Source organism: Piliocolobus tephrosceles, chromosome 20 (genome assembly GCF_002776525.5).
Source record: "Piliocolobus tephrosceles isolate RC106 chromosome 20, ASM277652v3, whole genome shotgun sequence".
NCBI classification, from domain to species: domain Eukaryota; kingdom Metazoa; phylum Chordata; class Mammalia; order Primates; family Cercopithecidae; genus Piliocolobus; species Piliocolobus tephrosceles.
Window position 1 is genome coordinate 42,425,806 of NC_045453.1, and position 17,655 is coordinate 42,443,460.

Below are 17,655 nucleotides of genomic sequence, written 5' to 3' on the forward strand. Positions count from 1 at the left end.
TCCCTCCTTCCCCATTGCCACTGGAAGTCCCACCTTGTCTGGCCACAATGAGGCTGGCCATGCAGTCAGGCACGCTGGTCCCCGCAGCCAGGAAGGTGATCCCCATGATGACATCAGGAATCCCCAGGGTGTAACCAATGATTGTGACCTAGAAGGAGCAGGAAGAGATGGTGAGCTGAGGGTCACCTCAAGCCCCACCTGCCCATGGTTCTTCTGATGGAGACTCACAACAGGGTACCGTCTGGGCTATCTCTGTGGGGTGCAATGTCTGCTCTCTGTATCAATACTATGTGGATGCCGGCTGGGGGCTGCAGGTCAGGGGACAGTGCTATAATAGGACCCGTGCTTTCCAACAAAACATTGGTCTTTTCACTTGTTCTTTTCAGGTGAGGTGGGTGGTCTGAGAAAATAGAATTTCTTAATATTGGGACAGAATATTTGAACTACGGGTGGCCCTGAGGAATCCAGAATGGATGGATGCTTTGCTTGGAATTTGAATGTCCATGTCAGGGGGGATGCATAATGGGAATTTAGAAGAACTGCAAAGGGGCTGGATTTGACAGTACCCATACTTGTCAGAAAAGGTATAAGGTTGGGCACAGTGGCTCATGCTAAGGTTGGGCACAGTGGCTCATGCTTGTAATCCTATCACTTTGAGAAGCCAAGTTGAGAGGACTGCTTAAGTTTAAAAGTTCTAGACCAGCCTGAGCAACATAGTGAGACCTTGTCTCTACAAAAAATTTTAAAAATTAGCTGGGCATGGTAGTGTATGCCTGTGGTCCCAGCTCCTTGAGAGGCTGAGGCAGGAGGATGGCTTGAGCCCAGGAGGTTCAGGCTGCGATGAGCTGTGATAGTGCCATTGTACTCCAGCCTGGGCAACAGAGTGAGACCCTGTCTCAAAAAAAAAAAAAAAAAAGGAAAGCCTTAACTAGCATTTCCTTTTCTCTCTTCCTTGAAGCTTGGTAGCAATTCACTGTCCTTGTCAATATCTTCGTCATAATAGCTTCTGGGGACCATTATCTTAAGTGAAACAGCTCAGACACAGAAAGTCAAACTCCACATGTTCTCACTTATAAGTGGGTGTTACGTAATGTGTACACTTGGACATGGGTGTGGAATGATAGGCAATGGAGCCTCAGAGGGGTCAGGTGCAGAAATATTGTTTCTGCCTCTCATTTTCCTCCCTGGAGACTGAAAGTCAGGAAGGCCAGAGGCCACCCTAATTTAAATTCAGCACAGAATGAAGTGGGGTGGGTGATGACAAATTACTTAATGGGTACAATGCACATTATCTCAGTCATGGATACGTTAAAGTCAGGACTTCGTCACTTCCATCACACAATATGTCCATGTAACAAATTGTACTTGTACCGCTTAAACTTATGCAAATATAGAAAAGGCAAACGTAAGCATGCTTAAAAAAACAAAAGCAGTTGATGAGGCAGATGATGAGGGAGCTGGTGGCAAAAAAAGAGGTAAGTGGAAAAAGAGACACATTCCCTGCACGTGGGCCCAAGGAGAAGATAACTCACAAGAGCTGAAACTGTTAGATCATTTTAGGATGCCACTTTCCATAAAACTACAGGAAATGCAAACCACATGTTGTGAGGAGCACATTTTTCTCACAGTTCCTCCTGGGCCAGCCCTTGAGAGACACCTACACCCGGAACCCTGACTTCACTCCAAAGGCCATAATCCCTCCTTCCCTGTTCAAAGACTGGGGGCATGTGAGTGAAATCCATAGAGATGCCTGCCTTGCCTCCTTTCAAACCAGAGAATGCAGCTCATTTCTGTTCAGTACCGAGCAGAACTGAACAGAATTGAACCTGGGGTGGTCACAGGGCTTTCTAACTTCCAGTCTCCAGGGAGCTACAGAAACACATGCTGTTTCTATTTTGTTGCTTTGGAGCAAATGGAGCTACCAGCATCCTGGCCAAACCTTGTTTTTCCTTTTTAACCCTCAGCTCAGTCCCTGTAGGAATCTGGTTTGGCTCAGCCAGCCTTGGCCTCCGGCTCATCATTTTCATGATCATATTTGTGGCTCGGTCTGGAGTTCAGGGGAGCAGACTGCTCAGGTGGCTGGGATCAGGTCTCCGGCTTCTCCTAGTTTTCTCCCTTAGTCCTGGGCATTGATTGGGACTTATTAGAACCTCCGCTGGAGGGAAAGGAAGCAAACAGAAGGAGGTTGAACCTCAGATGAGTCAGGTCAGTTAGACTGCTGGTTAGGGGACTGCACAGAAAATCACGTAGCACCTTAAGGTCAGAGACAGCCAACACTGTCCCCCAAACCCAGATAAGAGGTGGCACTTGGTGCATATGTCAGATAAAAACATTAGTGAATGCAGGATGAGGGAGAAATCCCTGGCTATAAATCTTGGGTTTAAAAAAAATGTTTGTGATATTAAGGAAAGGGATGATTATGAATCAGTTGTCTCAGGTTTACCAATTTGCAATCCATGTAACAACATTTTTCTGGATATTTTTGGTCCTACCAAAATACCTTTTTCAGAACCTTCTTTTTAGCTCTTGAGTTTAATTCTCCAGATTTATATTGCATTTCTGTCCAACACTCAAAGCAAGATTAATTTGGATTTGCATCATTTTGCCATGCTTTTTAATTTCTGGCCAATTCCAATGATTTGGAATTGCTCCCCCATTAAAAAGTATAGACATAAATGGGCAATGCATTCTGGAAGGCTGGGTTTCCTAAAATGGCTTTGTTAATGTCAAAGCCACTGAATCAATGTCAATCAGCTAATGTCAGTCAATGTCAATCAACCAATGTGAATCACTGACTCATTATTTTAGCCTCAGAAGGGACCCTTGAGTGATCACCTAATGCAATGCCTCATTGTCTGGTTGAAGAAACTAAGATGCTGATAAGAATTGATCACCATTTCCCAATTCTTCTTGCCTTTCCTCCATGTCCTTTGCCCTGTGACATGGCTGTTCTTCCCACTGGAGCAGGTGGAGTACATTTCCCCTGTGCCATTGATGTGGGGCTTGGCCAGTAAAATGTGAGTGGACGTGATGGTAAGTCAGGGCCAGGAGAAGACCAGGGAGGCATCTCGTGTTTTCATGTACTCTCTTGCATTCTAATGATGCACTGTGAGAAGAGAATATCCCAGGTAGCTAGCCTCTAGTACCAAGAAAATGAGCAGACACGTGGAATAGACATGGACCCCACCTGCTGCCTGAATCAAACATGACCACCCTGAAGCCTGAGAGAGAGCTGCATAGCAAGTACCAGCTAAGATTAATAAATTTACAGTCAACCTGAAGAGGTGTGAGCAGGAGAATCGATGCCTGCAATTCTAAACTACTAAGTTTAGGAGTGGTTCATTGTGCAGCTTATTGTAGCAATAGCTGACTGGTACAGTTATAGGCTGAAATCCTGACTCATTCCCTTCTTTTTCCTCTAAAGAGGTTTAACAGTGCCATGGGGTCCCGATTGCACTCACCATCCACACCATCATGTAGGAGAAGGCTGCGATCCACAGCGTGGAGGAAGCAAACGTCACCATGAACCATTTCTCCCAGCGCGGCTTGTTGCAGTTGGGTACAGTGAAGTATAAGACGAAACTCAGTGGCCAGGTGAACGCCCATTTCACTGTTTCCAGTTTACCCGCTGGAAAAATGAAAACGGCCAAAAAGAAATAAAAAGAAAAAAATAACAAAGAACCCCAGTTAGCTTTACTTCTCTGCCGCTGCCAAGTGTCTGTACTGCTTTCCCCAGAATTAAACCTTATTATATTGCTCTTTTCCTAAAACATTCAAATGACTTTCCATCACCAACGAAACCTGACATATAACACCAAGCAGAATTTTCAAAAAATTATCCATGGCCCACCTGCTAGTTAGGTCTCTGAAATGACAGGGTGAATCGCTTCTTAGTAACACCAGACTTGGGGGATGGTTTGGCAGATGGCCAGGTGGGAAAAAAGAGGAGGATACTCAGGACAAAAAAGAGGCGGAATGTGTGTAGGTGTAGGGGGTCGAAATGGGGGTGGGGAGCTAGGAAGACCACCAGTGGGCTTCTGTTTTCCACGTTTTCTCCCGATAATACAGCGTCAGCGGACGCAGCGCCACCTGGTGGAATTTCTCAGCATGGTCTGTCAGCGCGCCGGAATCTTCAAAGAGGATTTGAAGGCTCTCCCTAGACTTGTATTACTGTCCTGATTAACTGCTAATTCACCTCTAGAAAGAAATACGCATACATATTTCCATGTACTCCTCAATGCAATCTAGATACACAGTGTCTCTACCTTCCAGAAAGTTTTCCGTGCCTCTTTCTAGTCAACTCCTCACCCTCTACCACCATAGATAATTGTTTTAACTGTTCTCCAACTTCAAATAAATAAAACCATATAGGATGTTTCGTGCCTACCTTCTTCTGTTCAACCTAATGTGATTGAGATTCATTCATGTTGCATGATCCATTCCTTTTAATTGCTATGTAGTATTCCATCCTATGAGTGTGCTACGATTTGTTATCCATATGGCGGTGGGTGAGCATTTGTTTGTTGCCAGTGTGAGGGTATTACAAGCCAGATGACTACGAACACTGTTGTACAAGTCTTTTCGTGGGCATGTTTCATCTCTCTTGGATGAAGATCCAGGAGAATTGCTGAGTCATAGGGTGGGTATTTACTGAACTTTATAAGAAACTGCCAGTTTTCCAAAATGATTGAACCATTTTATATTCCCACCAGAGTTAAGGAGGAATTTTTATAACATTTAAACAGTAATTAAATGTTTAATAAAATGTATTTTATAATTTTAGATCAGTATCCAGTATTTGTTTCATATATCCTACTAATCTCCCAATAGTTTCTAAAAACTGTATAGATAGAACAATTATTTAACATTATTTCGGGCACCCTCTGGCCCCTCTTAAATGGCCGAGGCACAGTGTCTATGGGAGGCAGAGGGGTTTCTCATCAGATAGTGCTGGGCTCTGATCCCTGCTCTGTGGCTGATGAGCTGAATGACTCAGTTATTTAAATTATCTACACCTCAGTTTCTTTATCTATGAAAACGTGTATACAGCAGCACTGAGCTGACAGAGTTACTTGGAGAATTAAGTAAGATGATATTAGGATGACGGCTGGGACAACATGAGCTTGCAAGTCGTTCCAGTCAAAATCCTGGGAGTCATTCTTGATTCTTCCCTTTCTTGTATCCCCCACAGCCAACCCTGGCAACCTGACAAGGTATTCCCACCACTTCATTATTCCCACAACCTCCGCTGGGGCCAGGTTCACCAAGCCTGGCTGACAATCTGGCTTCCTAAGGGGACTACTGCTCCAATGCCTGTCCTATCTCCATCTGTTTGCTACCAGTAGCCGGAGGAAAGAGTCTCAAAAAGCAAATTGTTCTAGAACCTTCCATTGGTCTCCACTGCCCTTAGAGTAAAACCAGGTCTCCCCACCATGGTCTGTAAGGCACTGCCTGATTTTGCCCCAACTGCCACTCTCCCTGCTCACATACTCCCTGGTCTTAGCTTGCTTTCTGCCCTCAGACACTCAAAGCCTTTTTCTGCCTCAAGGCCTTTGCCCTCGCAGGTCTTCTGCCTGGATCTTCTCATGGCAGAGTCTGCCCTGTCAAGCAGATCACTTCACTGCTCAAATGTCATTGGGCCCTCAGAGAAATCTAAATATAACCCTTATCATCTCAGTCCTGCTTTTCTATACCCATTTTAATTTGTTTCATCCAAATATTTCCTGTCTTAAACCATCAGGGTTGTTTGTTTCTTAATTTATTTTCAATCTCCATCAAATTAGAATAAAGTCTATGAGAACAGGGGTCTTCTCACTTGTTTAGCACCTGATTTTGAAAGGCAGGAATAGTCCTGGGCTTATATCACATTTTCAGTAAATATCAATAACAGTTGTAGTAATAATGTTATTATGAACAATCTAATCAGACAGACCAAAGAAAATTACTTGTTTTTGAGAATCTAAGGCTATCCAAAATACAAGTACAGAGTAAAGCAAGCAAACAAAAAAGTACTAAGAAAGGAGAAGTATTTTCCTATTAGCTGCTATGAATCTTGTTAGATTTAAGATTTGGAGATGGTCAAGTGAATGATGAGAACATACAGACTGTGCTTGCTTTGTAAACCAGGAAGCCTGGCTGAGAGTTGTTTGGAGAGGGGCTTCCAAATGTTGCAGAATCCAGGATATGGGCAGCTCTTTGGATCCCAAATGCATCCTGGAATTCTGTACATTCCTAAATCCTGCAATGTGCTGATAAGGCATTTACCCATGTGGAACTCCTAGACTCTCCTCAATGGCCTTCCATATGGATGATGCCTTCACACGGACAGAGAGACTTGGTTTAGTTTAAAATGCACACCCAATCAACGATTACAAAGAAACACATGAAGAGGAGGAGAAATAATCCCAACTTGGCTCTTTTACATTTTTCAGAAAATAAATAAATAGAGGGAAGAAAAAATGAAGTTAGAACTTACAAGTGCAAGAGCTTGGAAAATGATATTGATTAGACAAAGTCGCAAGAAGTGTAAGTGAGTGCCAGTGAAAGTTGAGTTCTTATCAACTGTTTTAAAAATGTCTGACTCGACATTGGGAGGGCATTATATCTGGAAAATGTCATTTTCAATGATATATATGCTTGTTTTAAGTGATTGTCCCTTTGTAACAACAACAACCTTAAAACTAGAAATTCAATGAGCATTATCTGAATCATATATTTAAAAGTAACATGGCAAATATAACAAATATAAGGTGTTTTTTAAAAATGATTTTGAGGAACAAAGACAGTCGAATAAAGATTACCCACATTTTAGCTGGTCTTAATTTTTCTTCTTTTTTTTTTTTGAGACAGAGTCTCACTCTTTTGCCTAGGCTGGAGTGCAGTGGCGTGATCTCAGCTCACTGCAACCTTCGCCTCCCAGGTTCAAGTGATTCTCCTGCCTCAGCCTCCCGAGTAGCTGGGATTACAGGCGTGCACCACCATGCCTGGCTAATTTTTGTATTTTTAGTAGAGATGGGGTTTCACCATGTTGGCCAGGCTGGTCTTGAACTCCTGAATTCAGGTGATCCGCATCCTCCCTTTGCCTCCCAAAGTTCTGGGATTACAGGCGTGAGCCACCGCGCCCAGCCCTTAATTTCCATTTCTGAATAAAGGGGTTAAAAAGGTTTCCTTTCCTCTTTGAGTCAACAACATTTCTGGACATTTTTTCCATCTTCTGCTCTATTACCATTGGGTCAAAATAGAGCAGCAAGGGGGATAGGTTTACTCGTCATTCATTCATTTAATACATATTTGTTGAATGCCCTCTATGGCATTTTGTGCCGAGCACTGCTGCAGGTGCTGGGGGTACAGCAATGAATTAAGGGAAAAAACTTCCCTGCACATGGACCTGATGTGCTGGTGATTACCTGATTTCACAAAAGTCAGCCAGCAACTGAGAGCTGAAGCCAGGGGCCTGAGCCGGGCCCATAAGCATGATAGTATCCCTTTGGGTTGGACTTGGCTTTAGCAAGCAAAAAGACTTGTTTGTAAATTATGTTCCTCAGTCAGCTTTAAGAAAGCTGAATTCTATCAGAGAGAGAAAAAGTTATTGCACAGTATTTTAGTCCTAGACCTAAATATATACATTTGTTCCGATAATATAGGCAACAAAAATGTACACTGTTTTAAGGTAAAAAATATAGGAAAAATATAATTTTGCTTTGGAAAAATCTACTTATATTTTGGTGTATTTCCTTCTAGTTTTTCTTTCCCATGGAAATGTGTTTACCTATATACACAAGAAAAGGTTTCTTTTGCTGTCTGCCAACCATAAGGCTTTCTTCACCCAAGAGGTAACAAGAGCTGCACGTTTATATGCATGTATGTGCATATACCAAGTGTAGGAGTATATAATAGATGTATATTATGTGCATATAACCTATAATATAGTATATACATATATAAACATAAATATGTTAATATCTGTGCATATATTATATATGTATACAATATATTAAGTGTATACAGTACACATGCGCATGTTAATATGTTCTATCAATCTTAAATTGCACACTGTACATATATGTACATATATGAACTCACAAACAGTATTCACATACTCCTAAATAATTACTTTCTTGGTATCATCATACCCACTCTAGTCAAGTCCTGAGAGAAGAAAAGCGCTGCGGCTGGGTGCCGGAAACACAGGGTACTCACGCCTTGCAGGATGACTATGAGAGAGAAAAATGTCCTCATCGTATGGGCGGACCCTTTTCAGGCCACAGGAACTTGACTTGATAGGAACCCATCTTGGGGCTCCCAGAACTGACTCCCTGGCTTCTCAATGCCCTCTGCTGGCCAGAAGCACCCCTCAGGCTTCTCACCCATAAGCAGAGGCCTGTCTGCCCCTGCAAGGGGCCTGGCTGGGCATTCAGTCCCCTTGCCTTAAAACGGAGTTCCTAATTCTGGGCCTGGGACTCCTTAGCAGCTGGTAGAGGGGAAGAGACAGTCGTAATTGGGGGAGTTCACTCTTTCCAAAGGCAGACCAGGGCTCTGAATCAGGCTTTCCTGCATCTTAGAAGAACTGGGATGATCGCTGAGTGCCTCTAGGTCTCTAGCCCCTCGGTGCTCCAAGTGTGGCACACAGACCAGCAGCGTCAGTGTCGCAGGATGTGGGGGTTTCTTGATTAGCAATGCAGACTCGGGCCTCACCCTAGACCTCCTGAATCAGAATGTGCATTTCATTAAGGAAGCCCAGGTGAGAAGGGCTGGTAGAGAAGAACTTGGAATTCTGCTTTCTATCTTGGCAGCTGGGGGTCCTTGAATGACATGGAGACCCCACAGGATGGTATGACCACACAGAATATCATCTCCTCTCTCTTGCCTGTGCTTCAAGAAGGACACGGGGGAGGGGATGTGGCGCTCCTGAGCCTCAGGTGCAGCATTTGTTGGAGTGAGATGCCTGCAGCCATGTCTCCTAATACACAGAAGCCCAGAAGGTGTGGCTGGAAGGTCTGAGGCCTCCATCATCTGCAACCTAATCACAGTGAGACAGACGGTTGGGAGCAGGAGTTGCAAAGACCTTGAAACCCCACAGTGAGCTCTCATCCGGAAGAGAAATATGGAACCAAGGATCTGAAGGGGGCGCTGAGTCCCAGTCAGTAATGAGGCCCAGGCACTGGGCCAGACTTGGTCTCATCTCACACATGCATCTTTCATTGGGAGGGGTGCACTTGGGGATTCTGGGCTCCCAAGATGCTAACATAGAACTTGGCCACTTACAGACCTTCCACTGGCTCGACTGTTTCTTTAATTAGTGAAAGAGTTTAGCAAAATAAGCATTACTGGAGCTTGGTTATGGCCAGTCAATGGTGGACTCTGAAAACGGGCTGAGTAGGCGGAATTCTAGACATGGGTCCCTAAGATTCTCAGGGTCTGTGAGTGGGATGAGCTATCAGCCTTGTGACTCTGCTGTGCTGTATGGCACAGTTGACCTTTAGGTAGAGAGATTGTGCAGGTACCTGATCTAGTTGCAAAGAGTTCTCAAAAGCAAAAGGGGAGCCAGAGAGATTAGGAATGATGGTGGGAAGAGGTCCACACATCCAGGTGAAGGTGGAGGGGCTCCGTGGCTTTTAGGAACAGTGGGACATCCCCAGGTGACAGCCATCAAGGAGCTGTACAGCCACAGTGAACCGGTGCCTGGTAATGATTTCTCCCAGGGCCTCTGCAAAGGAATGTAGCCCTGGCTACACCTTCATTATGGCCTGTAAGACTAAGAATCCAGCTGGACTTCTGACCTACAGAACTGTAAGCTAATCAGTGGGTCTTGTTTTGAGCTGCAAAATATGTGGCATTTTGTTAGGTGGCAACAGAAAATGAATGGAAGGGTTTAAAAGGGAGGAAAGGAGTGTTTTGTCATTTAATTCTTAAGATGTTTCTGTCTTGGTTGATGGGAAAGGTTGCCAAGAAATATATCCGATGGTGGCAAAATGGATAAATTATGAGTGTACATTTTTTCTATGAAGATAATGTACTAACAAGTGATGATTCAGCTTTGGGTGGGAGGTGAGGGAATGGAGGGGTATAGGAATCTGGATGAATATTTTCTGATTCGTTTTGGTAAGTTCTTGATGAGGTTGACATCTTGGGTGCCCTGAGTGGGCACAGGGCAGCTCTGATTCAAGTTTTACTTGCTGTTCTCTGGACAGAAAGGAGCTCCCCTGGAGCACAGCAAGACCCTGCATCTGAAATTAACACAGGACTCTGACACTCGGCACCATGTCCTACCACTAAATGGGCTTTCAAGTGGATCAAACGTTTCCTCAGATAATCCTGCACATTCAAACATCCCAAAGAGGTTGCTGCACACGTATACTGAGCCTCACACACTTGACAGTCAATGTGAATCAGACTAGTGTACTCTTCCCTGAAACAGCCAGAAGCCTCTGGAAGGTCCAGCAAATAGGTAGAATTCTTTGGGCTTGGTCCACCTGCTCCAATAATGGGTGGGGTGGGGTGAAATAGTTTCTGGAACAACCAAGTGCTTGTTGGAGGCAGCAGTTGGGGGAGGAGGACACTGCCCTGGCGGCTGAGGTCCTGAAAGCTTCTTCAGGCCTTGGCGTCCACCAGGGCTGACCTTGGCAGGACAGCTCTCCTGACGAGGTGCAATGGGATGGGTGGAGGTAAGTGATGTGCCTCTCCTTTTGTGTACCAAACTGCCTTGCCCACAAGGGTCATGGGCATTTCCTCCTTCATACCAAAAGTTCCTGCAGAACAGCTAAGTAAGATAAGACCATCCCCTGAAACCAGCCCAACTGTCCCATAGAACTGATGTTTATAGTTTCTTTTGAATTAATATAAAAACTGAATCTCAGCTTTAAAACTTGAGAAACGTTCATTTGTCTTCTCTGAGCTCTTTTCTCAGGAAACGGACCATTAGGCCTCCCAGATGGCATCAAGGAACTGAAACTCACCAGATCATTGTGTCTGGACAATGAGGAGTCAGATCTCTCCTTCATTGTGATGCCTGATGGACTGCCTACTTCCTGCGGAGCAACTCCTCTTCCTTACTTCTCCCTAATTCCTATTTGCCGGAAGGTAGCTACATTCCTTCCCTGCTATATAAATCCACGAGATGGATTTGAGACTGATCTCCTATATCCTCAGCTGCAGCACCTGATTAAAGCCTTTTTCCCTGGCAATATTCGTTGTTTCAGTGACTGGCTTTCTATGCACTGATGAGCAGGACCTAGACCAAATCCCTGGCATTTCAGTAACACTTCCACAAAACACAGCTGATTAAAGAGCTCACATTTCAACCAAAGATCATGGACCCCCATCTTGGCCATCTTCGAACTTCTACAACAAAGTCCTGCCCAAAGAAGACTTGATATACATATTCTCATGTTCATACAGAGATTTAAAAAAATTGAATGGTTAAAAGATCATTCAAGTCAGGGGCATCTACTCAGTGGCTCAAAATAGCTCCCAACCCCAGCCCAGACATAGAACCTCTTACAGGGGGGGTCGAATGGCGTGTATGGTCCTTCATCATCATCTTCGTCCTCCTCTTCCTCCTCGTCATTCTCATTGTCCTCATTTTCATTCTCTGTTTCGTTGCCAGCCTCAGCCACAACATCGTCCCTCCGTGTCCCATTCACGCCCCTGTCTGGGGCACTGCTGGGCCCTGTCCCATTCTCCACAGTGTGCTTAATTGGGATTTTGATGGCCACCTCAGATTCCCCATTGGTATAAGCCCTGCTGTTTATCAATCTTTGTCTCTGGAAAGAGAAAGGCGCACTTTTACCATGGTCAGTGGGATTGCAAATACCTTACACTCAGAACACGAACTGCTGAGATTTGTTCCTGGCAGCTGACGAGATGCTTCCAGAAGACCCTGGAATCAAGTTTTAAGGGGCCTCTCAATGTGATAACCAATTCCAGACAATTTCCTTCTGGGAGGAAAGATTAGTCTTTTATGACCCATTAGAATTTGCAAATCCCCTTAGGGGAAAATTCCTGTGGCTGGGATGTGCAGTTCCTTGATATTCTGTGTACTGTGGTGTCATCTTTCTTCCTCAGACTGCAGGAGTTCCTGGGTCCCTATGTGAGAAAGCTGAACAACTGTGTTTGGACTAGTGTATCAATAAGGCTACACTCCAGAAAACGAATGCACAGCAAACTTCAAGTTAGGGACTCTGTATTACTTTAAACTAAGGTAACCCTTAGTTAGTAACAATTTCTGTGCAAGTTCACATCAGGGAGCTTTATTAAAATGGAACAATAGAAGAAAAATATGGGTGAAAGGGAGAAAGAATAAAGGAGTTTTCTATATAAATGGGAATTAGTCCATGTCTCAACACGTGGAGGGAACAGCAAGGGCCAGATACACAGCTGGTCCAGGGAATTAAGATTGGGAAATGGCTGAGGGATGCTGTGGTGTTAAACTTTGAGTTAGGTGCTTCTTCTTTCAAACAAAAAACGTTCTCTCTTTCCCAGAGTTTCCCACCCCGTCCAGTGTCAGTGGACAGTGCTTTCCAAGGTACCTCATTGATCAACATGCGACTGGCCATGGAGAGCCGGGTCTTGGGGGGAAAGTGGCTGGTGATCATGATTCGAAGGCCAGCCTCAGAGAAGGAAAGCTGATGTGGGTAGGCCGACAGCAGCTCGTCTACCATGATCACTGATGCTTTGCGGTGGAAATTTGCTAGGGAAATTGAAAACATAAGATAAAATAACATTGAGGCCAGGAGCAGGAAAGAGGCATTCATTTATTCTTCCTTCCCTTCCTTTCTCTTCCTCCCTTCCTTCCTCCCATCCATTTACCCATCCATCCATCCATCCATTCATCCACTCTTCTTTCCTTATTTCTTCCTTCCTTCCACCGATCAATCCATTCATTCTTCTTTCCATCCATTCAACTCACCTATCCACCCATCCATCCACTCTTCTTTCCTTATTCCTTCTTTCCTTCCTTCTTTCCATTCATCCAGCCAGCCAGGAAGGGTTGCAGTGGGCAAATTTTGAACAAGAGTCAAAATCTCCTTTCCATGGGTGTTAACGTTAAATCTTTTGAAAGGACTTGAAACAATTTAAGCATCATTCATTGACATGGTAAGAATTAATGATACCATAAGAGAATTCCTCCTTGTCCACAAAGGATTCTTTTCCCACCACTCAGATCTGGGGCACAGAGAAGACTCTAAGAACTTTGTACCCTATGCGCCCTTCAAATGTCAGCAATATTCATACTGAGCTGTTAAATGCTACTGGATTGACGTTAGTGCAGTTCTGCACTGGGGGACATAGTGGTGAAACGTACACATTCCCTCAGTGCAGTCTATGAGCAGAGCTAACAAGGGGTTGGTGAGTTGTTCATGTTACAGAGAACCGAGGTCAGAAGGGTGCTTGGGACAAATCCTGTGTGATAATTCACCAGAAGGCCTAAAAAAATGTTGCACGAAGGGTCCAGCTCCCTCTCTGTGAATGAGCAGTATATGCACACAGCTCAAGGGTGCTTGGCTGCAGCCTCTTATAGTACTAGCTCCTGTTTTCCAACCCACTAAAGCATGAAGGGATCTCTGGAAACACTGGCTAATCCTAGGTAGCTCTCTTTGGCATATTCCTTTTATGATTATAAACTACCCAGAAGAGAATAAACTCAATAAAATCCTCATGTGAAATGGTACTAAATCACTTAAGTCATTTGTTAAACATATGTATAATCATTCACAAAAATATATCAAATATTTAATTTTGAAAATCTAATAATGATGCAGTGATGTCAGAGATATATTCGAAAAAAACCCATAGATGTATTTGAAAATAACCTTTTTAATTTCTTTTTTTTTTCCTTCCTGCAAAGCAACCATATGGGAACAAGAAAAAATAAACTCTTACATTTCAAGAGAAAAGTTTAAAAAGTTAAATAAAAAACACATTCCAGGCAAAATTCAATGATAATTTTCTGAGTTCCTCTAAGAAAACATATTATATATTTGAGAGCACCATATTATTTCCCTTAGTATCTCAGCTGTTTTGTAAAACTCGATTGAACATAAGAATTACTTTGAAGGGGAAGGTACTTTTCTATTTCTATTTGCAGCTTGAAAACTGAGTCAGTGTAGCCTTAAAGTGAATTTGGATCTAGTAATACACTAATAACACCTGTCATTTATAGAGCATTGCACTAAACTCTTATGCATATTTATCTGCTTTGCTTATTACAAAAATGACTCTCATATTTCAGAAGAGAAAATTGAGGCTTAAGAGGTTATATAACCCGCTTCATGGTCACACAGCCAAAATGGGACAGAACCGGTATCTCAGAACCTAGGGTCCCCTTTCCTTTGCCATCCTGTTCTCTGCAGCACTCCCAGCAAATGTGTTGCCTGGAAATTTCCAGGGGGCTTTCTGAGCTCCAAGGGGCTTACCAGGTATGAGATGGCTCCATGACATTGTAGGGAAAGGGAGGGTTGGAGGACTGGAAACTTCTGCTCTATCTTGGGGCAGGCAGTGTCCTCTCAAGGCCAGCTGGGACACGCCATGTGTGGCTATGACAGTGGGCAGATGGGCTCATATTCTAGCACTTTCTTCTCGCACACAGTATCCCCTTGGTTACCTTTCTTTTCTTTTCCTTTTTTTTTTTTTTTTTGACATAGAGTCTGGCTCTGTTGTCCTGACTGGACTGCAGTAGAGCAATCTCGGCTCCCTGCAACCTCTGCCTCCTGAGTTCAAGTGATTCTCGTGCCTCGGCCTCTCGTGCAGCTTGGATTACAGGCTTGGGCCACCACTCCTGGTTAATTTTTTTGTATTTTTAGTAAAGATGGGGTTTTGCCATGTTGGCCAGGCTGCTCTTGAACTCCTGGCCTCAAGTGATCCTGCTGCCTTGGCCCCCACAGTGCTCTCCTTGGTTACCTTTCTTAAGTAGCACCACAGTTGCGTCGCAGTTGCTGCTGTCATCAATTTCAGCATTGTTGGCCAATCCGTTGACCATGTTCCCAGCACCTTTTGTCCTCCTCTCAAAGCACTGATGTATGCACGCGTTATATCTGAGCAAAGTAACAAGTGGGCAGAGTCCATCAGTGTTTGCCATTCTCCCGTGTCTCAGCTCCCACCGGATGCTCCTGAGAGCTCTCCCAGTCTGCATGTACAGTCCCCAGGGCTCAAGTTGTTATTGTTCTAATTTTCTCAACCCATTCCCCCTTAGAATATACAACCTGTCCCATTTCCCAATTTATGAACAAATGGTGGGTGAAAAGAAAACCACCATTATAGAAATAAACCAGATCACATTGCTTACTTTGCAACCACTTTCATGCCAGTGGAGGTCTCTCTGGGATTGAGCTCCCCTTCTCAGTCTGCACATGGAAGGACTGTGCTAGGACTCAATGGGATGGTCAAGGGCTACCTCCTCTGGGCCACATCTCCAGGGCCTCTGTAATCAGGGACCAGTTTTTGGAAGAAGGAGAAGCTGCCTCATCCACACCACTCCCCAGCAGCAGTGGCTGTGTGTCACGGTCTATGTGCTACAGGTCGATTGGCCATCTAGGTCTCTATGTCTTTGGTTTCCTGAGGTCACGGATTGGGATTCTGTAAATTTCTATGACTATCGTGCCTAAGTTCCAGATCCAGTGGGCCCTTGGCTTTATGAAAACTTCTAGGCTAGGATCCTCCAGAATGATCAAGTGAATACATTGTGCAGTGTTCCTTACATGCCTCAGCAGGCTCCGGTGGGAAGGGAAGAAGTTTGCACAAGTTCCAAGGATGGTTTTTTGCGAGTAAATGTTCCAGTCTCCCTAGCTTTAGTATGAGAAGATTCCCACAGAGGAATTCTAGAAAACTCATAAAAACTCATGGGCAAAGACAGCCAGGCACAGTCTCCAGGTCACAGAAGGCTGCTATTGCTTTTTCCCACTTCATCGTTTACTGGCCATGGGACAGCTCACTGGGGACCTCCAGTTTGACCTCTAGCCTCCCATAGGAATGGCAGCTAGGCATGGTGACCCTAAGTTGCCAGCTGGAAGGTCACTCAACCTATGTTTCTCTTCCCCTCCTCACCTCTTTCGCTGCTACAGACATGAAGCTCTCTGGGTTCCCTTCCAGCTATCTCCCTTGCGCCTGATTCTTCAGTGGGGGCAGCTCTAGGGTGGCTGGCTTATGGCAACAAGACCTCAGAGAGATGAAGAGGCCCTCTGTAGCTGGACCGTCTCATCCATGAGTTCTTTCCTGTACTCTCTAGGAATATGCAGTTACTACATTGCATAAGAGAGAACAGAAAACTAGTCAAAGTGACGGGTGCCATTTGTAGTTCATAAGACACGAAGCATAGAATTAGAACAGCACTATTTTGCAACCCAAATGAAATAATGGATCCAGATACTGAGCACTGATGGCTGCCAACATTACAGAGAGAGAAAGGCAGATGTCGCCGTGCTTCCTGATGATGGAACTCCCCACCACTTGAGACATAGTCTAGCCCGAATCAGATCAATTACAGGCATACAGGAAACACAGAGGCCAAGGGAACAGACTGCACCACAGCATGGGATATAATCAACACTTTTCAACTGTGGGCAACTCTGCAGAGCAAACAGCCAAACTTCATCAAAGAACAAAGTGCAAGGAAAATGCACACACACACACACGCACATACAGACACACAGAAACACACAGACACAGAGACACACAAAGAGACACACACACAGACACACGCAGACACAGAGACACACACAGACACACACACACACACCCCAAACACACAGACACAGACACACACACACACACCCCAAACACACAGACACAGACGACACACACATACGCACAGAGACACACACACACACAGACACAGACACACACAGACACATACACAGACACAGAGGCCAAGGGAACAGACTGTGCCACTGTGCCACATCATGGGATGTAATCAACACTTTCCAACCGTGGGCAACTCTGCAGAGCAAAACAGCCAAACTTCATTAAAGAACAAAGTGCGAGGAAGATGCACACACACACACATATGCACACACACATATGCACACACACATATATGTACACACACACAGACACAGCAACCACTCAAGGGCCACCAATTCTAATGAGTGGAATTTATTTGAATTCTTATTTTTTAAATATTTATGATATTCATGAAACTAAAAGAAAACAATCAAAAGGACATTTGTGAGGCCACTGAAAATCTGAACACTGGGTATTTTATGATATTAAGGAATTAGTATTAATTTTAGGTATGATGATAACGTTGTGGTTTTGTTACAGAAAATAGTCCTTTGAGAATCCTAAAAGAGTATCCACCTATGTCTAGAGAAGTCCAGATGTATACTGGAAGTTTTGTGGATGAACTAGTATGATGTCTGGGACTTCAAAATTATAGAAGAAAAGGGAAGTGAATATAGTGTGGATGGGGCAACTGTGGGTTGATGGTTTCTGGGGCTGGTGATGAGTGCATGGGGTTCATCATACTATTCTGTTGACTCTTGTATATATTCAAAATTCTCGTTAGTGAAAAGACCTCCACACTTTATAGACTCAACAAGGATGCCTTGCCCCACAGAGCGACAGGGAAAGAGGCAGTGTTTCTGTCATCTTGACTTAGAATCCATTTCCCTGAAAGAAATATTGACTTGCATAAAGGTTTGCTTTTTTTTTTTTTTTTTT

General features: G+C 44.2%; 1 protein-coding gene and 1 long non-coding RNA gene across 5 annotated transcripts in view; one reads left to right on the top strand and one right to left on the bottom strand.

Annotated features, from left to right (window-relative positions):
• Positions 1–4,378, top strand: part of LOC116418549 — a 15,669-nt gene extending 11,291 nt beyond the window's left edge. Inside the window, exon 2 of the long non-coding RNA XR_004228633.1 lies at positions 3,425–4,378. This is a non-coding gene — a long non-coding RNA (uncharacterized LOC116418549). The remainder of the gene's footprint in view (positions 1–3,424) is intronic.
• Positions 1–17,655, bottom strand: part of SLC24A3 (solute carrier family 24 member 3) — a 498,810-nt gene that overhangs the window by 26,893 nt on the left and 454,262 nt on the right. For 2 of the 4 annotated variants that reach the window (XM_023217770.2, XM_023217774.2), the window contains exons 10-15: positions 14,899–15,032; positions 12,908–12,958; positions 12,528–12,688; positions 11,501–11,762; positions 3,462–3,628; positions 34–148 (exon numbers count right to left, since the gene is read on the bottom strand). In XM_023217770.2, coding sequence (XP_023073538.2) covers positions 34–148; positions 3,462–3,628; positions 11,501–11,762; positions 12,528–12,688; positions 12,908–12,958; positions 14,899–15,032 — 890 coding nt within the window. The remainder of the gene's footprint in view (positions 1–33; positions 149–3,461; positions 3,629–11,500; positions 11,763–12,527; positions 12,689–12,907; positions 12,959–14,898; positions 15,033–17,655) is intronic. The other 2 variants (XM_023217771.2, XM_023217772.3) reach the window with 2 other exon arrangements.